The following is a 24,994-nucleotide window of genomic DNA, read 5'->3' as shown; positions in this document are numbered from 1 at the left end:
AATCGCCGTGGTGTTGACAGACATAGTGTGGCAATGCTTAGCTGCGGCCAGGCACCGAGGGTTGGGGAGTTTGGGGCGTGGGTGGCATTTTTTGTCCCAAATACAGGCTGAATACGAGGCTGCTCTTCCTCAGGGCAGCTCGGCGATGCTCCGACCGCGGGCATTTTATCAGGGCGGGCTCACACCCAACCCCGGGCGCGGCGCGGCGGCTCCTGCCCTCAGCTCCGGACAGCGCTCCGGGCCCGCGGGACTCCGCAAGGGCAGGGCAGGACACACCCGGCCCGTCCACCCATCCCCTCCTTCTCCTCCCCATCCCCTCCTTCTCCTCCCATCCCCTCCCTTCGCAGCCCGGTCGCGCAGCCGCGCAGCGCGGGCCGAGGAGCCGCCGGAGCCTGGCAGCGCGGCGCGGCCCTTCCCCGCCGCGGGGCCGGGCTGGGCCCGGGGCGCCGGGCGGGGCGGGCAGGGCAGGGGCTCGGCGGCTCCGCGGCGGGGGATGCGGGTGCCGGGCGCAGGATGCTGTGGGGGGTGGGCCTGGCGGCGCCGCGCTCCTGCGTGGCGGACCTGAGCCGCAACCGCAGCCTGTCGCTGGGCTGGTGCGCGGGGCCCGAGGAGCCGCCGCCCGCCTTCTATGGGGGCGAGATCGTCGCCTTCCCGCTGTCGGGCGGCGGCGGCACCATGGCGGCGCTGGGCTCCGACTCCTGGTGGAAGAAGACGCTGTACCTGACGGGCGGAGCCCTGCTGGCCGCCGCCGCGTACCTGCTGCACGAGCTGCTGGCCATACGGTGAGGCTGCGGCGCTGCCGGCCAAGGGCGCTGCCGCGGGGCCGAGCCGCCGCTCGGAGCTGCTTGCACCTGCGGGGTCAGCTGGGCGGCGGGTCGGGGTCTCTCCTCCACCGCGCTTTTGCCGTTTACCTTCATTTTCCCCCTTCCCCCCGTTTTCTCCCATTCGCCCTTTGCAGCAGCGCAGGCGGCGGCTCCGCGGCGAGCCCTGCGCTCGCCCCCACAGGTGGCCCGGGCTGGGCCCTCTGCCGCCGGACCCGGGCCACCAAAACCGCAGCAGCTCCTTAAGGGCTGACCGGTGTGTTACCAGGGCCGGGGTTCCTCCTTTGTCTACTTCATGTACTGATTTATCGTGCACCTGTCCGGTTTGTTTTTTTGTTTGTTTGTTTATTTTATTTTATTTTATTTTAATTCTGTCGGGTTTTTTTTTTTACAGGAAAGAGGAAGAGCTCGATTCGAAAGATGCTATCATACTGCATCAGTTTTCAAGGCCTAGGAATGGCGTTCCGAGTTTATCCCCGTTCTGCCTGAAAATGGAAACGTACTTGAGGATGGCTGATTTACCCTACCAGGTACATTGTGCAGTTTGCCTTACCTTGCAGCTCTCTGTAAATTGTGTGAAATGGCACATAGGCATCCTGCCTCTCATCCCCCAGTCTGTCTCACCCAGGGAGATGTAAACATACACCTACAGCTAGGTGGGTATGCCAGCACTTCTATGGCTCCTATTAAATTTGGTGTATAACCTTTAAAGATATGATTTGAATACAAATTATCTGGAACAGCTGTAGATTTAACTGGAAACACTAAATGAATGTTAAAAGTTAGCTTGGCTGGAAATGCTGAAGTGGGAGAACAGTCTGGGGTTTATGTAACATTAAATAACACCCCAAAACTAAAGAAGAACACTATTTGATCCTTGAATTTCACCATGCTAAAGGCATCAAGATTAGATGGCTCCAGGTTCTTGGGTTTTTTTGGAGGCCTAAACTCTGAAGCTGTCCTGGGAAGAAGTACTTACCTTTTGCTTCACCTCCCGTGGCTGATGCTTCCTTCCCAGTGAAGTGAGACAGGATTGCTTTTAGAGGTCATGAATACTGCTCCTTAATTGTGGTTGGGTGCATCCCATGCCATCTTCCTGCAGGGAATGAAGCCTGAGCTACACTGGGAAATGAAAGCTGTGAGAGTGGACACTTGAACCTATGGTCTTGCCTGGTATCAAGGAGGTCAAGTTGGGACACGAGTGTGCCACACGTCTTCTTGTGGTGTTGGCAAACTGCACAGCACACAGGCTCTTTGAGACATGGCATGGTTTTCTTTTTGTGTGTTAAGCACTGAATGCCTTTAAGATGATAAAATAGTGAAGGCGTATATAACTAATATCTTAGGTAGAAGAAATGTCTGGGTTTTTTTTTCTTTTTTCCTTCTCCCTCTGTTTTTTCCTAAGTAATGTAAGTTTGGGATTTAACTCTGTATCAAGTGTTAGGAAGAATGTTTTGTATAAGTCAGATGTTGAATTGTGGGAAACCAACCCTAGTTGTTGGAAAACCAAGCCAATGACTTTTTTTAAACACATTTGCCATTGGTATTTAGCTTCCTATATGGCTAAACACCTTTGCATTGGAAGAGAGTGTAATCAGTATATTTTGCTTAATTGTTTAAAAGCCTGAGTTAAATGTTTTCATTACAATTTAGTGGTACTTGAATCGGATACTTGGGAGTACTAAAGAGGAAGACATCCATCCTGTGGGCTGTATTTTCCTCATTTAGGTTTACAGAACTTGCCAGATTGTGAAGCTAAACGTGTCCTTGCAGCAGGAGGACTTTGTGCACACTGCTTTTCTCAAAATAATTTGGGTAGAAATTGCACATTTGAGGGGATGACTCTCGTGGTGACATCTGTTTTCTTTCTAATGGCAGCTGATGCAGTTCAAAGGTTTGTGATGGTCAGGTTTGCTTTGGTGGAGAGCAGCTAAAGAAAGCTGCATTATAAAAGATGGTTGTGACAGGACATGGTCACTTCTGAAAGATAACAGCATTTGTGTGATTCAGATGTAGTTTAGAGAGCTCATGCCGATCTAAAATCACACAGCTTTTCGGAGAGAGGGATTTCCAGAGGGTTATCCTCTTGTCTTTAATATTTTGTACTGAGGGTCAGCATTGCTTTTTGGTGTTGCATGTCTCTCTATCCCTACTCACTACTGTGAGTACACTAAACTGACAAGACCATCAAAAGGAACATTCCTACCTTCAGCTGCTTCTTCTTGTCTGTTCCTGTACATGGTTTTTTATGGCAGCTCAGGCTGATCAGAGCTGGCCTAGCTAGAGTCGTGAGATTTTATTTTATTTGGTTTTAACTCAGCTAGGTTCCCCACATGCTCTGTGCGCCATTTTGCAGGAACAGGAATGGATCCTGCTGGGAACACTAGGTTGGCACTTTTAGCCATGCTGGCTTACATGGGCTTAAGGTGTTTGTGGGGCTACCAACCCTCTGAAGGGTTTTAGGTTTGAGCTAAGGAGCTGGCTGTTTTTTTTTAGGAAGAAGCCATTGTTGTTTCTGTCCTTGTGTTAGGAGAATGGTGCTGCACTGGGTTCCGGCAGGTGGAGGAAAGGATGGATGCTGCTGTGGGATTGAACTGGAGGGGAGCTGAAGGGGCTGGAGTTTCTTATACTCTGCCTGTAGACTTCCATTCTGTTCCTTCATGACTGTGTTACCCTGTAGGTGACAGAGGCATTGATGGCTGCCTGGCAGGCAGCAGGGTGGGTGTATAGGAGCGTACAGCAGGATCCAGAAGGAAACACTTTGCTTTCCTGCACACTGTCAGGGGCCATGAGGGAGAAGCGCTGCAGGTGGCCGCTGGTGCTCATCCCAGGAGACCTGCTATGGTCATCACCTAGCTGGGGAGGATCTGCTTCAAAGGGAGGGTCATGAAATGGAGTGAAGAGAAGACAGTGAAATGCTTAGACTGCCTTTTACATTTTTTATTCCTTGTGTTTATTGTAGTGCATCGGGCTGTTTAGTATTGTGTTTTGTGTTACACAGCATGCTTTAATTGCACATGAGGGTTGGAGTAGAGGGACGTATTTCTACCTTTCTCTCACCTGAATTTCTCCCAACACATGTGCTATTGTCATGTGCTTATGTTTTCTTGAATCTGCCCCTGTATGTGCAAGTTTCCATGAAAAATTATTTGGACAGCCCCACCCCAGCTGGGCTGTCATAATCTCTAGCTGTGTTTCCAAAATACTGGATTCTTTTATTAGTAAAGCTTGCTTTGAAAGAGCCACATTGGTGTGCCCATCAAGATCTTTTGGGTATTCCTTGATTTCCTCAAGAATATGAAGAGCTGAGCCTTTATGTAATCTGATAAATAATTAGCACAGAAGGAATGTGCTGTTTTCATGCCAGGTCTGTGGAAATGGCAGCCTCCTTAGGAAAAGGAAGAGTGAACATAAAATCATAAACAGGAGTAATTGAAAATGTGAAATCTAATTTCTTTTGCATAGTACTGTAAAATTACCCTAGAAATACCTTGTGCCATTCTTTTTATAAATTCCTTACAAAGGATGTTCTGTAGAGCTATTGTTACTGTTATTGTTGCTCTGCAGGCACTTAATGTACTGTGAATGAAAAGGGATATTCTTTTGGTTTGCTTTTGGTTTTTGATAATGCCATAGCTTTTCCCTGATTAGCAGCTAGAACAGTTTTGAAGTGGAAAATTGATAAATATTTTATAGCAATTAGTATCAGCCATAAGGATACAGAGGTTTTGAGCCTAAAAATGTCTGAGAGCAGTGGGTACAAGAACAGTATAACAGATTTCTCAAGAGACTAAGGTTTTCTCAGGTCACAGAAAGATGCTTCCTATTTTGTTTGATAAACTGTATGTAATGAGACACGAAAATTATTTTGGGCAATGTATTTATATGTATTAGATATGTGTGCTTGAAGAAATGGGCAGCTGGGTAATAAAAACTTGCTTTTTTCTGGGTTGCAAGATATAATAAACACATCTTCAAAGCCAGTGGCTTCTGCAAACCACCAGTGTTTGTGCACACATAGGGAAGTATCTTAATGGAAGGACTTAATGAAAATTAAGACAGCAATGCTCAGAATCTTCTAAACATGCTGTGTAGTTCCAGGAGAACCTTGTGCTTCATCAGTAAAGTCATAATGCAAAATTATTGAAATGTATCATTCAGTTTCAGTGCCGAAAGACTATTTTTGATGAAGGAAAGGTCTTGGAAGGTGGAAGGGCAGGGCAGTGCTGTCCTTTTGGTTTCAGATGTGCAGTGGTTTTAGAGCTCGTGCTGTGGAATTGGCCCCCATGTCCCTGACACGTGTGGGTGGGAGGGATTCAGGTGCTTTATTCACCCACAGTGGGTGAGACATGATACCATCCAGTGTCCCTGCCCTGCTGTTTGTTTGAGTACAAGAAACAGCCAAAGGCATTGTTTCCCAGAAGTGTTACCCGTTCGTTTCCATCCGGAAGGGAAGAGCCTTTGGGAATGGCTGTGTGATCCTAGTGCATTGCACATCTGTGTTTGGAGTGGCAGCCAGCATCCTGGCGCTCTCAGACTGAGCAGGAGGTTCTGGTGTATGCTCCCTGCTGCCAGAACACCTTAATCCATCTTAAGTGGATTCAGGAAGGGTAAATACTTGAGACCCAAACAGATCAATCCAGAACTGCAAACCCTAAACCTCCTGCAATTAGGAGCTAGGTCCTGAAATGCTTGGGGTGACTGCCAGAGATTTGAGTGCAGAACCTTTACTGTTCATCTCTCTGTACTAGGAGTTTTCATTCACTAAATAATGTGGATGGGAATCACAAGAAAGGAAAAAGGTTGCTCCTTGTGTCTCTGCCTTCAGGAGTAAGAGAATTGAAGATGAATGTCTGGTCATGTTTTGGCAGCCAGCACTTCCTCTCATGCTTGTTACATGAGATGGAAATTCTCTAATCTCTGTGTTTCACCTTGTCATGGGAAAAGCACATTGCTGCTTCTGTGTGAGTGCTATGCTGAGCAGGCGTAACAGTGTTTCAGCAGTGCAATAGTGCTGTGCTCTGCTGTGCTGGCCTCTTGGGAGACCCAGTTGTGTAGCAAGTGTGTGAGTAAATGTCTGAGATTTTTAAGTTTTGAAGTTGCAGAAAGCAGATTTCCCTTCTGCTCAGGAGGGAATGATATGCCTTTCATATATTCTTGTGATTGTGTGTGTTTTGTCCTTGGAGGTAATGCTGTCATCTGAATTGTACTTTTAACATGACACGTGCAAATGTGTGCAGGAACTGAATTTATTTGTGAGTCCTGTGATTTAAAACTTGTTTTGAAAAATGGGCCAAATCTTCTGGGAGATCTGAGCATCTCCAACCCTTAAATAACCCAAGTGTTTAAAGAATAGATAATATAATTTATATAATATTATATCACATGGCATTCAGCATAAAAGCATGGAACACCTTGCAGGGTCTGGAAATAATTTTATCTGAATTGTCATGTAGAGTAAAGCTGCTGCTCTGATTGAATAGCTGCTGCTACTCTAGAGTGTTAAAAAAAAAAAAAAGATTTGTTGGGTTTGTTGATTTGTTTCTTTAAAAACACAGAAAACTATTTAAGAATATTTATTCTCATTGAAACAGAACCTGAAGGGCTTTTTTTGTTTGCATATTTGTTTGTTTACTTGTTTGGTTTTTTTTTCTTAGAACTATTTTGATGGAAAACTTTCCCCTCAAGGGAAAATGCCTTGGATTGAATACAATCACAAGAAAGTATCTGGCACCGAGTTCATCATTGATTTCCTGGAAGAGAAGCTTGGAGTGAATTTAAATAAACACCTTGGTCCTCATGAAAGAGCTGTTTCCAGAGCTGTGACCAAAATGGTGGAGGAGCACCTGTACTGGTAAGCTTGCACGGCAAAGCTGGCTGTGTTCTTGTGCTGTCAGTGTGTCCCTGAGCTTGGGCCTCACAGCACATGAATGCTTCTTTTCTCTTGCACAAATTTTGGGTACCCAATTATTAACTTCACAACTCTTCATCCTAGGAAATTGCATGTGTATGGTGGTTTGAGCTAGGGATAATTCCCTTGACAGGTTGTGCTGTGTAAGCAAGGTGCAGTCAGACCCTTTGACTGTATCTTTTTTGAAGGAAGCAGCACTGGGATGCTCCTCTGTTCAATGTGACTTCTGTATGGGGGCAGCCTTGTTAATAAATACCAAAAAATCAAGGTGGCTGAATATATTTGTGGTTTGGGGGGCATGTTTTCTTACTTCTGCAAATACATGTGAGTGATTGCAGTGCAGATCATTGCCTGTCCTGTACACAGGATATTCCTGTTGATATGTATTGTTGACAGTACTGTCAGTTGATAGTGTACAGTATTGACAGTCACAGTATCCTGAGAAGCTGAATTATGTATATGAATGGAAAATAGAAATAGAACCTTTCTGGTACTTTATGCCTTGTACTGATACCTTTGAAAATATTATCTGTGATTGCCTCTGTGCTTTACATTTCAGTCCTTTTTAAGTGCCCTTTTCAGTTTGGGTGTAGAGGCATCAGGTGCACATGCATCTTGGATGCTGCAATTGTTGCCTTAGCAGGCACAAGGCTTTCTCCCAATAGTTTACTTTCATTTAAGCATTTAAGTCCCTGCTATACTAAGTTTTGCATTTATGTTGCATGTTTTTTCTTCAAAACAATGTGTGATTTTTAAATTGAATACATTTACCTGCTTTTTCTTTCACCTTTTCATCGAAGATCACCAGCAATATGTGTATGTATAGTTCTTTAAGTAATTTTTAGTGTCTCCTGAGAACAATTTTAGCATTCAGTACTTAGCAGATTGAAGTGATTTGGTTTAGAAATTAAATCTCTTTCTTCCAAGAAGTGTGGCCTTCACCAATTAGACTCATTTGCAGTGTCATAGCCTCCCAAACATGATACAGGCAGCCTGTAAATTAACTTTTTCTGGTTCATTTTTCCACCCTCAGTTACTACAGCTGCCAAAGGGAGGATGAAGTCTTTTAGTTCCCTAATGCTTCATCTCCTTGCCTTAGTGTCAGTTGTTTTGTGGTTCATAGATTTAACTGCATTAAATGTGTTGTTACTGATGGCAGGCTTACACTGCTGTTGTGTCTTAATTACTAAGTGCTCTCCTCTGTGAAGCTATTGTCCATTCATCCAGGCTTCTCTGGAGCTGGCTGGGCACTGCTGGACATGACACAGGCAAGTGTGGAAGACAGATGTTGCAAATTCAGGTACTGGCCCAGAGAGAGGATATTAAAACAGGTGGACAAAGTTACATCAATAACAGAGATGTGCACGCCTGGCTGTGTATCCCTGTTGCCTTTCCTGTGCAGTCACACAGCTGAGTTCCTCCAAGGCATATATTTTTGCTGCAGTGCAGTAAAAAGTTCAGCTGTCTTACTGTACGTCCCTCTGGCTGTACCAGAGGCTTGATATGTTGGTGAGGTTATACCTTGCAGATTCCTTGTAGCCAGCAAAGCCTGAGCCATGAGGTGTTGCAGTTGTACTGCTGTAATTCCTGGAGAACAAATTTGACCATCCTGTACCTACACCAAAGTAAAATCAGGCTTTCACTTTGTAGGACCATATTTCTCCTCCATATTTCTCCACAGCATATCTGTGGTTGTGAGATCCCTTCATATCTGTCCCTGAACCTTCCCACTTCCCACCAGAAGCTTAGGGTTTTTCCTTGGTATCCTCGTGTTCCACGGTGAGGAATTTGAAAGAGTGATTGTCTTTCTGCAGAGTAAGGTATATAAAACCAAGCCTCCAAAGCAGTGATACATAATGTGATTCCTACTGTTTTGTTACCAGCAGCATGCAAAGTAGCTTCATCATAAGTAAGTAATACTGTAGTACATTTATCTGACAAAGAGGAAAAGTACATCCTGTGGTGTGCTCCTGTGGGTGGAGCTAATCCCGGTGGATTATCAGCATTTCCTGCAGAAATGTTTAGTTTGCCAAGGCAGTGGCTCATCTTCAGCAGTTAGTTCCTCTTACATGTGGAAGTGACTGCTCTGGCTGGAGCTGAGAGCAGTGCAGAGCTGCTGAGAACCTCAGCCTCTGGACACCTTCTCTCTGCCCTGGGCTGTGGCTCCTGGCAGGGCTCAGGCACAAAGACAGCAAGTGAGTGTGCCTGTTTCCATGCTAGGGTTACACATATCCCTGAGATGCACAGAACTGATTTGGAGCTGGTGCTGGAGCTCCAGTCCCTGGAGAATGCAGTAAGCTGTAAGAGTTTTCCTAGCTTTAGTTGACAAAAGAAAAAAAGTCCTCTAAGCTGAATGGGTGTTGAGGAGAACCAGCAGTGAAGACATGGAAATGGAATAATTTTGTGACTCTCACCACAGGTCCTGGGTCCAGTGCAGATACCTGTCATCTGCTGTGGGCTTGCTCTGAGTCGCCTCCACTGCCTGCAGTGACCTGTGGGTCCCCAGACTCCAGTGGGGCACCCACAGCCACCTTTGGGGAATGTGTTGGGTTTTTGGTGTGACTGCAGCACATTTGTGGATTCGGACCTCTGGTTAAGAGAGGTCTGATTCTCACATCCTTCTGGAACTGGCATGCTTAGCTCAGCAATACTGCTGGGATTCAGGCCAAGCAGCTCCTGGGTGGCTGTAGGGCTAGCAGTCACTGTGAGATGCTTTCTGTCACTTCCATCTCAGGAGACAGATCTTAGGTCGCTGTTTCTAATGTGCTTAGTGAGAACATAAAGCCTTGAATATTCGGCTTAAGCAGACTAGCCCATTAGATTGGGTGAGCTGTATTGGCAAACACAACTGCAATGATTCATAAATGTGAGTGTTTGTGTGTGATTTATAAATGTGTGTGTATATATATATACACTTGCAGATATATTTGACTTGTTTCTTGCTTTGTCTTTCAAGAAGCAAGCCTCATATGTGACGAATGTTTGAAGTACAGGAAGAACATAATATGAGAATATGGATGAATCTGACTTTGGTCAGTATTCAGGCTTGCCACGTGTTAAACATAAAATATTTTTATAATGTAAATATGTGTAAATACATCAAGCCAATTTTAAGAGCAGCATCTCTCCCACTGCTAACAGTGATGAGGCTTGAATGCCACTGGTGGCTTAAAAGCCAGTTGCTCTGAGAAGTTGAACAGCTGGTGGGATTTCTACAGCTGATTGTAGAATGAATTTGTTACAATGCTTTTGTATATAAAAAAATTCTAGTCTGCACAGGTTCAGATAGTAAAAATAACCCTCTGTTCACTTGCTTGTAAATGCCTTACCCTTTCCTTGAAGTTCAGACAGTTTTTGGATAATCAGGCAAGCTGCTGTTGATGAGTCACTTTCTTCATCTCCTTGCCTGATTTATGTATTGAGGCCAAAGGCTGCTGTTACCTTTAGACTTCAGATTTACTTCACCCTCACAGCATTGCTCTTTAATGCATTACTGTTTTATTTATACTCTTAGATTTGTACAGATGTGCTGGCACAAATGCAAATGGTAATGCAAATGGTAATGTTTCCCAAAACATTTCCTGTTCTGTACAAGCGAATATTTAAAATAATGATGTCATCCCATAAATGCTTACTCCAGTGTAAAATGTATAGTTATGCTGTACTGAAGTAGATTATGTAAACTACCCAATTTCTGGCATTTCCTTACCTTTTGTAATATTAATAATACTCCAAAATGTCGTCTGAATAGAGGAGTGATGGGTGGAATTAAATGATGATAACCATATTTTGGTAAAAAGCACAAATTAATGAACCCTTGGATAGAAGTGCTTGTGAAGCCAGTTCTAAAAGTGTTTTTAGCTCTCCCTGACTTGGAGCCTACTTTTTTCCTTGTTTTGTCTGTTCAGAACCATAACATTTTGGAAGTAATCTCTGTGATTGTCTATTTAGTTGCCTTCATTGCCCATGTAAATTTGAGATTTGGGACATGTAATAATTCTGCCCATTCAAAGGGACAAGTAGATGTCTTAAGATTTTTGCTTGACAGTTTAGCCTAAGCAGGATTACTTAAATCCTGTGTAGTTCTCCCTTTCTGTCCTGGTCATTAAACACCTGATCTGATTTCTGCCTCTTCCAGACCCAAAGACCTTCTCTCCCAGGGCAAGTAATTGAGCTCTGCTGAGATGTATTTTTGCATTAAAGTATGGGCCAATCAGCTATGTGGGAAATCTTGTTCATCCTGTTATATGAAATTAAAATAACTTTGGACATGGTTGATCACTTTTGGTGTGATGCCAGCTCACTGGTGTGGTTGGAGCAAGAAATGATGATGGCAGGTTCCATAGGGCCAGGTTTAGTCTTGTGCAACTGGGATGATTTAAAGAAATGCTGCAGTGGAGTTCCTGTTTTCTTTTTCTGTGGTTTATTTTTTTTTTTTTAAACTTCTTTTTCTTGTTGCTCTTTTCCAGGCCAGGCCTGTTGTCCTAAAGCAACTGAATTATATTGCAGAGTTGCCAGATGATGCAGGTCAGGTCCATCCTGGGGAAGGAGGGTCTTTGCAGCAAGACAGCAATTCTTTCAGAGAGCAAGTTCTTCCTAGCTTATTCAAATAGTAACTTACAGATTAAGCAAAGAACTCGTTCAGAGCAGCACTGTGGAGAAGGACTTGGAGGCTCTGGTGGATGAAAAAAGTGGACATGAGCTGACAGTGTGACATGGCAACCTGGGCTGCGTGAAAAGAAGTCAAGGGAGGTGATTCTCCCCTTCTGCTCTGTGTTTGTGAGGCCCCACCTATTTCCAGCTCTGGAGTCCCCAGCATAAGGAAGATCTGGACCTGTTAGAGCAGGAGCACCTCTCCTGTGAAGACAGCTGGGAGAGCTGAGGTGGTTCAGCACTGAGAGTAGAAGGCTTTAGGGAGAACTTATTGTGGCCTTTCAATACTTAAACAGAGCTTTTCTAAAAGAGAGTGACTTCTTATGTGGGTAGTTAGTGATAGGATAAGGGAGAACAGTTTTAAACCAAAGATGTCAATTAGTTGTTATAAAGAAGTTCTTTACTTAAAGGGCGAGGCACAGGTTGCCCAGAAAATTGTGGTTGCCTGTCCCTGGAAGTGCTCAAGGCCAGGTTGGATGGGATTCTGAGCAACCTGATCTAATAGGTAATATCCCTGCCCATGGAGTAGGTGTCCCTGCAGTGGGCATTTAGTTGGAAGTAGATGATTTTTAAGGTCCCTTCTTACCCAAGTCATAGTATTGTAATTAATTCCTAGTGTTCACATCGAGTTTATCTATTCAGAGCTGTACCTACTGAATAGACCTTGTCCTTTGCCAGGCCAGTGAAACATGACTACTGCAACATTCCGCTCTGTAGAGTGCCCTTATGCCTTCAGGCCAGCCTTCTTTCCATTTGTCTTAAATCCTGTTTTACCTTTGTTCCTGGAACAGGGCAGTCTCACACCACATCTTCCAGACAAAGTCAATGCTTTATGAGTTTAAAAACTCTTTATTACTGTGTTTGTTAGCTTAATATTCCTCCTGTATTGCTGATGCCTCTACTAAATCTGTCTCTGGTTAAAACTCTGCATTGCTGAAACCTGCGCAATGACTTGAGTTCATCCATCAAGCTTGAAAAACTAGGACTGTGCAGAACACTCAATTCTAAAAGTGGTGTTGAGGTATGTGAAACGTCTGCAGGATGCTTTTGTTGTAATTATATAGTGCTGGAAGTTGTTGAGGGTCAAAGCCATCAGTAGCAGAGCAGGTGCATTTTTATTCATCCCTTTTTATACATTTGCAGCAAAACCTGTTCACACTCATTGTTACTGACATCAGTGAAACCAGCTAGAGCAGAAGGCATTGAACTGCAGTGGAGTGGACAATGTGAGATAAAATGTACATGATCAAAAGAAGGTGCAGGAGTTCTCCAGAAGACACTGGTTTTTGGTTTTTATTCCTTTCTTTTCTTGAATTAGGTGAATTATATCAACACTAAGAAAATTATGTGGGGTTGGAAATACGTACAGTGATAAACTGAAGTCGTATTCCAAACTAGAACTATGAAGCCTTGGAATGGCTTGGATTGGAATATGTGTATCAATTCCCAGTGTTTCTGAGACCCTGCAGGCTTCCTATGTTTATCTTGTCTGCTTTGAGATGACTTTAACCATTATTCCAACAACCCTTGAACTTGGTGACAAAAGTGTTTTTATATGGTCTTTTTGGTTTATTTGTAATTTCTGAAAATGTTGGACATTTAAAAAGTTAATGTTTCTTTTTTTATAAATTTCTAAAGTAACAAATCAAGATCTGTTTGCCTATAATATTAATAAAGAGCAAAAGCACATGTGGGAAACAAAAATTTAAGCTCATGAGATAAATTTTTATAAAAAGACTTCTTAAAAGAATATTAATTGCCATTTATTTATTAACGTGTCCATAAAGCATGGACAGCAACAGAGTCCTTTAGAAATGTCTCTCATAAAATCAGCATTTTGAACAGAGGAAACTATACAGGAGAAAACCAACCCAATAACCACTGCCTCTTATTTTTTTTATATTTTATTTTTAAAATGTCATGTTATTCTTAGTCTCTCAGGAGAAATCTTCTGAAAAATTACTGCTTCAGTATTTATGTTGGAGCAAAGTTACCGCTTGCCTAAGTGCCAGCAAGTATAGAAAGGAAAAAGGTTGGTAGGAAAGATTGTTTTTTTGTTTTTTTTTTGTTTTTTTTTTTGTTTTGAGGGGGCTGTTTTGTTGTTGTTTTGCCCAAGTCTATGCAGTGAATTATCTTTAGCTAATAAACCTGTTTGGCACTGCATTTTGTTACACGACTTTAGCAGAATTCTGCAACTTTTACTTAATATTTCAACATGAATCTTGTTTTCTCCTGAAGTGAGTCATGATTTAATGAGACAATAAGCACTGGGCAGTCTGCCTAAGTACTGTAAAGTGGGTTTGCTCTGCTGGCACTCGGAGTCTGCTGCTTATGGAAGCTACCTCTCCATCAGGGCAGTGAGTGCTCACCTGCCTGACCTCTGTGCGAGCTCTGCAGAGTGATGTTGGGCTCTCTGGGCATTACACTGCTATACCTTGTTTCTGCTTCCTTCTAGGACTTTAGCTTATTGCCAATGGGTGGAAAACCTTCATGAGACACAAAAGATGGTTTCGCTTTTTGGCCCCTTCAGCGACTTGCTGAAGTGGATCTTTTGCCATCTGACCAAAGGGATCGTGAAGCGGGAGATGTACGGCCATGGCATCGGGCGCTTCTCGGAGGAGGAGATGTACACGCTGATGGAGAAGGACATGAGGACTCTGGCAGGCCTCCTGGGTAAGGGGCAGCGAGTCAGGGTGCTCTGTGCACAGCCCCTCTCTCCACGGGGCAGAACTGACCTCCAGTGCTTCCTGACAGCTTGATCGCACACAGATAATCTCATTCTGGCAGAAGCCACAGGCTCTCGTTTAGTGCCTTCTTTGCTCTGCCAGAGACACTGTTTATTTTCCCACTGTTTGCTGCCAAATTATGTGTCTAGAGGCATAAGAGGCTTCCTTCTCTGAGTACAGAGTATGTGCATGTACACAAGCAAAATGTGATCTGCTGTTTTGGAAGAGTATTTAGTGATTTGAAATTAGGAAAATGTAATGTTTAGTTCTGCAAATGAAACCTCTTATACCTTTTTGTGGGGTGCTGGGGTGTGTGTGTCTAATTTTTTATTTCCTGGTTGTATTTCCTTTCCTGTTTTTTATTTATGGCTGTTTGGCCGATTGTTATGAGGCTGCCAGTTGAAAACTTTTTGCAGATGTTATTTTAATGAGCTGAACCTTATTGTGTTTGGTTGGTATAAGCAGCTTTGTTCAAAGCTCCCAGTAGGAGGTGGTTCTGCACTGTCAAATAGCTGTGTTCAAGATTCTTGGTTATCTTGTGTGCATCCCATGCAGTTACTCTTAAGGTTGACTTCACTTAGCTAGAATTAATCTAATTTCTGTTGTGTGGCTCAGGTTGAGTTATGAAGTGAAACTGTTTTGCACTGTGCTTCTTGCCTTCTGCTCCACTAAGAGCTAAGCATGTTGTGCATCTATGTCAAACTTGCATTTTGAGGAATTGCTGTGGTGCAGGTTGTCACTTTGCTGGAGCTTGTGTCTCTGTTCTGAGAGAAACAGGAGGGATGGTACCTGTGTGTTATTACCTGCAACAGTTGCTTTAAAGAGGTGGCTGAGTGGAGGACAGGAGGCTGCCTCCCTGCCCTGTGCTCCCAAGTGGGGGGAACATGCTCTAAAGAGACAAGGGTGGAGTGGATGAAAGGAACAAGCTGGGGAGAGCCCAGCAGAAGGCAGAAGCTGAGTGCTTGCTAAGAAAGGGCAGGAAAAAATGTGCTTCTGGACTTCCAAGCTGTTTTGTAAAGTATTTGCAGTGGACCTAGATGTAGAGTTTTCTGTAACTTTGTTTTCTGAAACAAACCTGTTAAGTTGCTGCATTGGAAACAAGGTGTCAAAAAAATCCCATGAGGTGCATGGACACAGTGGGCAAGGGCAAGATTGGTTGACAAGCTCCTCATTTGACAGCACTTTCTTATGCTGCATTTTGTTTGTTAACAGAAACAATTACTTATTCTAGTGCCTCTGTTGTTTGGAGATCAAGAAGTCTCTTTTCTTTGAGAGGGAGGAAGGGAGGGAACAATTCATTTTAGAAAAGGAGATCTGGTCATACTGCTGCAGAGCTGTGGCCAGCTCCAGGTGCTTTCCTTGTGGGACTACTGATGCTGTAATTTTGAGATTGGCACTATGTGGCTCCATGCTCATCACAGGGAGGAGTGGGGTTGGGACAGGGGCTGGAGCAAGTTCAGTCTACGACTTTGTAGCACAGCAAAACCCCCTGGTTCTGGCTAGACAACTCTGCCAGGCTGAAAGGAGTGGCAGTGGATATGTGTGTGCTAAAGTCATCCCTATCTGCCCAAGAGTAGACAGAACCTTCAAGAGAAAACTAAAATGTATTCCTGAGTACCTGTAAAAGTATCTTGATTTGCTTATTTCTCTGGAGTGTATACTGACACTCAGATTTCAAGTTCAAAGGGAGAATTTAATCATCTAGACAGATCCCTGTGGATCAGACTGCTTGACTGCTGTCTTGAGGCCTGTGCCTTTTTGCTGGCTTGGGGGTGGCTTTCTAAAAGCCATCCAGTTTTAATTATGAGATTTCAGCAGGTGGAGGTGCCACCATGTTTTGCTGACAGATGTTAGTCACTCTAAATCTATTCAAAGTTGGACTTGTTTCAAATGAGTTTGTTTGATTCTAGCCTGCAGACAGATGCTCTTCCTACTGCTTTCTCCCTTCCTGGGTGGCTTGGGTCATCTCTCTGTGAAGGTAAATGCTATAGTCAGTTTCTGGCTTTTGTGGAAAACGCACTGGAAGTCCTCAAACACTTCTTCATTGTATCAAATTTTAAGTTGTATTATACATATAGTAACAGCAGAGTTTTTCTTCTTAGTTCCAGATTGTTGCAAATCTACCTGTGTATTTCACAATGCCTTGATGAGCATTTGCTGAATTCCTGTTATTTTATTACATTACCAGCTGAATACTGTACGTTCTTTTAATCTTCTCCTCTGAAATGGATGTCAGATTAGTGTGCAGTCACACGAATCATTATATTTTCTCTTTTGATTATTGGTTAGTTGGTCTACTTTTCTGTAATTGCCTTAATTTTCGTTAACATCAGTATGCTCATGTTTTCTCCAGCCTTCTGTTTATGATTGGGTCTAGTAACCATGGCCTCCAGGTAGTATCCTGGAATAGAGACAAGAGGTGGGATGAAGACTTCCAGCCTGACTAGGGGTCCCCTATTTCAAAGGGGGAAGGAGAAAGCAGTCAGTCAGCTTACTGCCTGCACAATCTTTGTGAGCGTTTTCCCCGAAGAGAAAGTAGTTGGGATTTTGGCTGTTATCTTAAGAGCTTAAAAATGATGCCTATGGTGCAGAATAGCTGCACATACCAAACTGTAGCTGTCAGCCATCAGGAATATCTGATTAATGCTGTCCTTTTTTAACAGGGGCCATTCACATGGGAACAAGAATAACTTCTAATTCTGAGAACTGCTTCCAGAGAATGATAACTTTGTAGTTGCTAGTTCCTATGACATTAATTTTGACACTCCCAATCACATCTTTGGTACTTATCTTTTCTTTATTTTTATTTCTGAGAGTAATTTTTCTATCTCATTTATATCCACTTCCCTGAGAGACTCCCCCGGGTCTTATAAACATGGAAATTTGAACTAATCCCACTGTGATGGATCGGCCTGTTCCATTGGTATCACCTTTCTCTCTGTCCTGCAATGTTCAAACCACAAATGTAATTTCCTTGTATTGTAGCAGTTTCCTACTGCCTGGTAATAGTGTAAGAAAGTGCAGGGAATGAGCATATGAATTAGCAATATATAAAAATACACATTTTGGTAATAGTTTAGAAGAGGCAAGTGAGTGACCATAAATCTGTTGGTGTCCTCTCAGCTCTCTGCCTCTCAGGCTCTTTGGTAGATGGGGATTTTGAGCTGAGAGTTGCAGGCTAGCATCTTCCTGAAGTGGGTTTTGAAAAGCATTTGGTACTTAGGTGAGGGCAGAGGTGCTCCAAGCGGAAAACTCAGTTTGGACTAACCCGGATCTGAGCCTCCAGAGTTAGTTAAGTACCCTGGAGCAAGTTCTGTACCTGCCTCTGTGGAAGGGGACAGGCCTGTGTCCCAGTGTGACAGGGTGATTTCATTTCTGTTGGATTAGCCAGGGGATGCAGAGAGGTGTTTGAGATGATCAGTGCTATGGCACTCTGGATGTGACAGACACTGTGTAATCTTGCCTAAAAGCAAACTCAGAGATATCTGGTCTATCAGTTGGACTAAAGTTGCACTGGAAGTTTTGAGAACAGATTGGAAGTGGTGGAAGAAAATGTGCACAGATGCCATATTTTGTGGTGCAGCATGATTTAAAACCAAATTTATCCCACAGTTTTATTTTCTCTTCTTGTGGTTTGTTTCCATGCACCTGAAGGTGTGGGGTGCTGTGCCTGGGGAACCAGAGGGTGGGACGGTTTAGCCCTCACTCAGAGTTGCTTTAGTTGTAGCAAGATGAAAATGACAATATTTCTTTTCAGCACGGCATCACTGTGGATTGAATCTCAAGACCCACTTGTGTGGTGCTTAATTCCTGGTGCTGGCATATAAGTGTGGTTTAGGGACCAATTTTTGAGCTGTGTTTGAGATTGATGAGTGCTTAGGTGTCAGATAAATACTGAAAAGACACAACATTTACTCTGTTCAGAGTTTTCAAACAATAAATTGATGGAACTGTGGAAGAGCTGGGGAGAGTTAACTGCATGTTCAAATGACATCTGACAGGCCAGAGAAGGTTATTGTTACTGCCTGTTCCTGAGCACTCTTTTGCTGTGCTCTTGTACAGGGCACTGGCAGCATGCCTTGTACTGTACACTGGAATTTGATGCATTTTACACTGGACAGTTCCTCTGGACTTGCTCAATAAACCTAACATTGCTGAATTACAGGCAGCTCGGAAGAGTGTCCTGGGGAGATGGGATAACTGGATTTTGAGAATTCAATTAGGTACAACATTTCACAGTTTATAGCACTCTGGGCTGAGGCAGAAACAGTGCAACCAGCTAAGCTGACCTCTGCAATACTTCATGTTTCATTGTGTGCTCTGTACCTGGTCTTTGTTCGAGATCTCCTGCCTGTGATGGGAAAACAAGTCTAACAAGTGGATGTTTTGTTGCAAACAGTGGCTTTGAAACGTGTATTTTCTTCCCTGTCTTAGTTAGTTGCCTGTGCTGCGTTGTGCTGTGATGGCCATGTGAAAGCCATCATGGCTTTGGGGTGCCCAGAGAGGCAGGCAGAACTGCTGTAAGCAGCAGACATGTCCCTGCAGCAGGCCCAAATGCTGCTGTTTCACTTAGTGCCTGGATGCCTGACATGCCTCAGTTTGACTTCTACCTGTCAGGCTCAGTGGGCTGGGGGCACTGCAGGGGTGGTGTGTGACAGGGCCTGTCCACTCCTGCCTATGGCTTTGTCCTCTCCCTGGAGATGCAGGTTATTTCTGAGCAGTCACTGCAGGTGTGACTGGTACATCCATTTCATCCTGAACAAATAGGGAGAGAGCAAAGCTTTGGGTATGACTTTTCTTTTTCCAGCTGATCAGATGAGTAGATTGAACCTGGATTTGCATTCATGAGGAATAAAGGTGACCAGCTTCTGTCAGCAAGTTCATGATTTTAAATGGCTGTTGAGTGGTTTTGGGTTTGCACCAAGGCAAAAGTGATGTTTTCACGCATCTTGTAACTGCAGAGCAGATTTTAAATGCAGCAGAATGAGTACAGTGTGTGAGTGCTGCCAGCTGTGAGGAGCAGAGGAGGTTCCTTGGCCAGTGATGACTCTCTAACTGGCCTGTTTACAGAAACCTTGAGCACAGGGGAAGCTGCAGTAATGGAGATAATGCAGTAACCTGCTGAACCCTAGAAACAGCTTTGGAATCCCTGTCTTTCAACAAGTGGACCTTTTAATTGAAATTGTTTCAGTAAAATAAGTATGCTAAAGGTGGAACTGTGTTTCTGGTTTTTTTTTTTTTTTTTTTTTTTTTTTTTTTTTTTTTTTTTTTTTTTTAAATTTGGGGAAGTCATCTAGTCAAGAAGTATTTGCTGTTGTATTTACAGGTGACAAGAAGTACATTATGGGATCAACTGTTTCCACTGTTGATGCCACTGTCTTTGGACATCTGGCACAGGCAATGTGGACATTACCAGGGACTCGACCAGAGAGACTAATCAAAGGTAAGAAAGCCTAAGTGATCTCTGATTAAAAGCTCTTGGTGGCATTTTCCACATTTAAATGTGGAGTACCTTGGAAAGATGTTTTGAAAACTGAAGTACTTCAGCAGAGTGTTCTTGCCTTTGATATAGCATTTGTATCCTGTAATGTTGTTTTCTCATAAAATTCTTTGTTTTCTCATTAATGTTCTGCACAGTAATTGTTTCTATTTCTGTACTTGATCTTTTCTCTGTTTAACGTGGCAAAGCCTTGAAGCCTCCAAGGAGTGAATACTGGGTAAAATATGAGAAAGCAGAAGAATAGCCATGAACCAAATTCTGCTGAACTGAGTACTTTCCTTGATAGTAGAACTGCAAGTGCTGTTGTCTCACTGAAATGACAACCTTTGCTGTTCTTGAAGATGCCAGATAAGGAAAAAATCCATCTTGGCTTTGGAGTCACTTTGCTTTTTCATGAATTGCAAACCACCATACCCCTCCTCTCCACAGAGGGTTGTTTTTTCTGTTTGGTTCTTTTTTGTGGGGTGATATAGATGTTAAAGTATCTTGGCATCCCTTTTCGTAGTAAAACCACAGCATGAAAAATGGGAAGAGCTAAGGAGGAAAAGGATGTAAAATAGTGTAAAAGGAATGAATCTGACCTGTAAATCTACTCTGTGCAAGACAGCTCTGCTAAACCTGTGTTTAAGAGGCAGACTTAGTCTTTCCTCAGATAATGAGCACTTGAGATGAGGATATAAATATTGGCTATACAGTTGTTTCCCTTGATGTTTAGGGCATCACAGGTAAAATTCTGAAAGGCTCATGGCCGTCTAGAAGGGTTACTATGCTTTTTGAATTAGTTTGTGTCTAATGAAAAGAAATAGAAGATAATAGATTGAAGCAGTGTCATTGATTTTCTGTACCTATCAACCTACTTATGCTGTCATGAGTACAGGTTTTACATGCAGCTTCCCTTTAATAAGCTGGTGTTTCTTTCTTCTTAGAGTTTTTTTATTATTTATTCTGTAAGCATACATGTATTTATAAGCAAGGCATAAGGTTCTGAGGTTGGGAGCAGTAGGAGCCAGCCAGTGGCCATATTAAATGTGAATTTATGTTGCAGACAACGCTGCCATCTGGTGGTGAAAACCCCACATTCACTGTATTTAATAAACATACTATAAGACATCTATAAGATCAAATTCTGTCTTTAGGAACCAGGTGTTTGCAATTAAGCGAAGAGTTCTACTGAAAAAACCTTACAGTGTTAGTGTCTTGCCTTGATTTCTTTTTGTAGAGGTTGAATTTTTGATACTTACTTTTCTATTTGTGTGAACATGCATTTGTGTTTATTCCTGTGTAATCCTTCTTGTTTTATGTGGTTACATTAAAGTTAAAAACAGAGCTGCTAGGAGGATTGATGGCATCTTAGAATTTTGAAGCTTGTTTGGAAAGGCCCTACACAGTTTGTTTCCAAACACAGCTAATGTGTTTTTGCCTCATCAGGTGAGTTAGAGCATCACTGGCTGGATATATTTACTGAAGCCTGTTGTGTTGTGTTGCAGGTGAACTGATTAACCTTGCTATGTACTGTGAAAGAATAAGGAGGAAATTTTGGCCAGAATGGCACCATGATGATGACAACACTCTGTATGAATCTGAGGAAAGCAGTGAGGCAAGCAAGACTTACTCCCCTTTGCAGGACTTCAGTTTTTATTCAAGGACAGAAACATTTGATGAGGAAGGGAACAGTATTTCCCAAACCCCGGACACAGATTACACTGGACACTCCCTCTTTGACTCGGATGTGGACATGGATGAGTACAGAGATCATGAACAATGCAAGTGATATGTACAAGTGTCTCCCATTGTGCAGTTAAGCTGTTTCTTGGGATCATTCTGATTTGTTTTCTCCTTCAGGTCAGGAAGAGGTTTATACCCCTTTGGAAGAGACCATTGTGCTTGATTCAGCTGTCACATAATGCTTGGACTATTTCAACCGTATTTCATTTTGTGTAATTGTTCAGGTGGACCAAGGTAAACACATTTAAAACACACGTGAGCAAACTGCAGGTCTAGAGGGCAGCAGGACTTTTAAGTCTGTTTTTGTTCTTGTTCAAAATCAGATTCCCCATCCAAGTGGGATGAACTTCTGGGAAAGAAGTCACATCTGGTTTGTGTTGTTACCTTATCTTTACAGCAACAGGTTGAGGACAAAAATGGAAGACATATGACTGGCACAGCTTTCTTCCATGGAAGAAAATGATTGATGCTGTAATGAAAAGGCCCTGACAGTGTTGGTTGACTGCCATCTCAGTTTAAGCCAGTGTTGTGCTGAGGTGCATCAGATTCATGCAGCACCCTGGCCTGTATCAGCAATAGTGTGGCCAGCAGGACCAGGGCAGTGATGGTCCCCCTGTCTCAGCACTGGTGAACCTGCACCCCAAACCCTGTATTCTGTTCTGGGCCCTTCACTGCAAGAAATTGAGGTGCTGGAGCATGTCCAGAGAAGGACAATGAAGATGGTGAAAGGAACTGAGGCACAAGTCTTGTGAGGAACAGCTGAGGGAACTGGGGATGCTTAGCCTGGAGAAAAGGAGTCTCAGGAGAGAAACCATATCGCTCTCTCCAACTGCCTGAAAGGAGGCTGTAGCAAGGTGGGGGTTGGTCTCTTCTCTCAGGTAACAAGCTCTAGGATAAGAGAAATGGCCTCAAGGTGCACCAGGAGTGGTTTGGATTGGATATTGGGAAAGAACTTCATTGAAAGGGTTGGTTGTCAAGCATTGGAACAAGCTGTCCAGTCATCACCCCTGGAGGTGTTTCAAAGCCTCATAGCTGTGGCACTCTGGGGACATGGTTTGGTGGTGGTCTTGGTAGTGCTGGTTAACAATTGGACTTGATGATCTCAAAAGTCTTTTCCAACCTAAAAGATCCTGTGATTTGGTAATGTTTCAGGGGGATTTTATTTGATTGCTACCCATACTTTGGGTGCATATTTTACAGGGTCTGCAGAAAAGAACTGCTCCCAGTGCTTTTGGAAACAGTCAGGGAAGGATGGAGGAAAACATATTCCTGCAAAAAGGATCTGGTTAGTGTTTCTTGTTCTTTGCAGAAGATTGAAATCACTACTCTAGAATAGTTTTATGCAGGAGGGAGATATCAGTGTTAACTCATCTGAAATGTGTGTTGGTCAAATTTCTTCTGTGTTTTTGAATTATTATTATGTTTTTACTCCCTGCCCATGGCTGCTGTCTGCTATTTCTAGTCAAGGCTTCTGGGACTTGTTGCTAAAAGTCTGGTGTGTCTCAGCAGTGGGTGCTTTGTGTTCTTTACCAACAGATGTGGCAAACCCATGAAGGCTGCAAAGCAGTTTGAGGTATTAGGCATGGAATGTGTGTAGTTGCAAGACATGGGCCCAGGCAATTGAATGCTTTACAGCTGCCTGGGGAGGTGCTTCAGGGGGTGCTGGGCACTGTGCTGGCTCTCAGTGCACAGTCCCTAAAGCTCATGCACAGTAGGAGGTGAAATGGGACAGTTCCCTCAGCACTGCCACGTGTGTGGGGAAATTCAGCTACTGAAAGCATGACCAGAATTGAATTTAAGTTGCCTTTGCTGACATATCTGTGCATCTGGATCTCAAAATTATTGCACAGGTTCTGATGTGCTTTGTGTTCTTACCTTCCTAAGTGCAGGTTAGAGATGAGACTGAATCCATTGGATTTACTCACAGCTTTGAAGTTAAGCATGTACTTCAGTGTTGCTTGGCCATGATCAGTTGATTTTAGTAGGAAGAGAGCATATTGATCATATTGGGCTGTTGTGTTTTTAAGTATATAAAATTGGATATTTGACTGCAGATTTTGTTGGTGCCCATTTTAATTATGACTTTCTCAGTGATTTACAGTTAGATGAATCAGGATCTCTTAGCAAAATTTTTATAATATATTGGTTGTACCAAATGTTCTAAGAGCAGAAAGGGCAGACAACTGCTTTAGGATGTTAGTTGTTGGTAGTTGCAGTGAGTCTGGAGCTTGAAGTAGCTCCAGCACTCAAAGAATAGCTTACTCACTGGGATCTTGGAGTGCCTCTTGCAGAGGAAAGCAGCTGCTCTGGGAAACATGGAGTTAGCTGTGGCTTTGAAAGCAGGGACACCTTTGTCTGCACTGAAGCCCCAGGTCTGTTCATGCATGGGAGCCACTGCAGTGAGAGCTGACAAGTTCAGTGTGAATTTACATCTGTTTCCACAATTCCCTGGGCATGTCCTTGGAGCCATGTTGATACCTTAAGGAGCTGGAACAGAGACTACAAAGAGTTAAGGGGAATAAAATGGGTATTTATTGAGAGGCCCTGGCAGTACCAGTGCCACAGTGTGACCTCTGCCCTGCCTGAGTGGCTCCAAGATGGAAACAAAAGAGGGCTTGGTAAAATGATCTCACATCTTTATAGACTTCAGTCTATTTGCATCAACCATCCAATTAATAGTCTCAAATTGTAAGGTTTCATCCTCCTTGCTTGCTTGCTGGCCCATCCTCCTCTTTTCACGTTGTTTATCCTTAGGGCCTAGAGTTTGAAGAAACTGTCCTTGATTCAATAGCTGGAATCAGACTAATTTGTCTTCATCACCCTAAGCACAACAGAAAAGCATACCCAAGCAGAATAGAAAACTCAGAACTTAAGGCATCAATTTTCTAGTCAATGTTGTGGGCAAGTACCATTTGCAAAGTAAAACAAAACTGAGGAGGAAGATATCATCCAGTTACTTGGGACTCTTCTCAGGAAATTAAGCACAAGAATAGGGCACAAGAAGATAAGTTTTGGGCTTGAAAGTGCAGAGGTGATGGCCCAAAATGCCTGAATAACTCCATGGCCAAGTCAGGAGAGATTTTATCTGCAAAAATGTAGGTATTGATATTCTGAATAAAAAGAATCTGCATCAAAAAGCTCCTATTTAAAATCATTAGTGTGTTGGAAATTCTGATGGAGATGTTCTTACTTACTGATGCATGTTTGAGGGCTGTACTTTCTCCATTCTTCAGCATTGCAAGATGTGCTTGCAGCAGATGAGTCCCAGTCATTAAAAGACAATTAAAGGGAGGCCAGACCTCTTTAAAAGGATTTAATTCATGCATTTTCTTTTGAGAGCTGTCATGGTAAATTGTCGTGGGGAAACAAACAAAACACCAGAAAGCTGAAAAAAAAAAAATTGAAAAGTGTTCATACATTTTGGTTTGCATGGGGAAAAAAAAAGAAAAATGTGTTTTCTTAAGAAGGGAATGACTGCTTTTGACTTTCCAAAATTTTGCTAAAAGAACAACATTTTCTTAATCCTGCAGTCTTTTTTTTTTTTTTTTTTCCTCCATTCCATCATATCTATTTTTAATGTTGGTGCTGAGGGGCTGTACAGAACTAAAAATAGTCAGAGAGCATCTTTTTCCTTTTTTTTTTTTTTTTTTTACTTTTT

The 24,994-nt window shown here is 43.0% G+C and overlaps 1 protein-coding gene and 1 long non-coding RNA gene across 5 annotated transcripts in view; one reads left to right on the top strand and one right to left on the bottom strand.

Annotated features, from left to right (window-relative positions):
• Window positions 1–922, bottom strand: part of LOC306797889 — an 8,876-nt gene extending 7,954 nt beyond the window's left edge. For all 4 annotated transcript variants that reach the window (XR_013773219.1, XR_013773220.1, XR_013773221.1 and 1 more), the window contains exon 1: window positions 757–922. This is a non-coding gene — a long non-coding RNA (uncharacterized lncRNA). The remainder of the gene's footprint in view (window positions 1–756) is intronic.
• FAXC (failed axon connections homolog, metaxin like GST domain containing) lies at window positions 345–24,994 on the top strand. The gene is made up of 6 exons (XM_079297548.1): window positions 345–782; window positions 1,216–1,351; window positions 6,479–6,675; window positions 13,841–14,058; window positions 19,438–19,554; window positions 21,099–24,994. Exons 1-6 carry the CDS (start codon window positions 514–516, stop codon window positions 21,380–21,382), a joined length of 1,221 nt encoding a protein of 406 aa, XP_079153674.1. The 5' UTR covers window positions 345–513; the 3' UTR covers window positions 21,383–24,994.

Source organism: Erithacus rubecula (genome assembly GCF_903797595.1).
Source record: "Erithacus rubecula genome assembly, chromosome: 2".
Lineage (NCBI taxonomy): Eukaryota > Metazoa > Chordata > Aves > Passeriformes > Muscicapidae > Erithacus > Erithacus rubecula.
The sequence above is the reverse complement of the archived record's forward strand: the minus strand, read 5'-3'. Positions and strand labels throughout refer to the sequence as shown.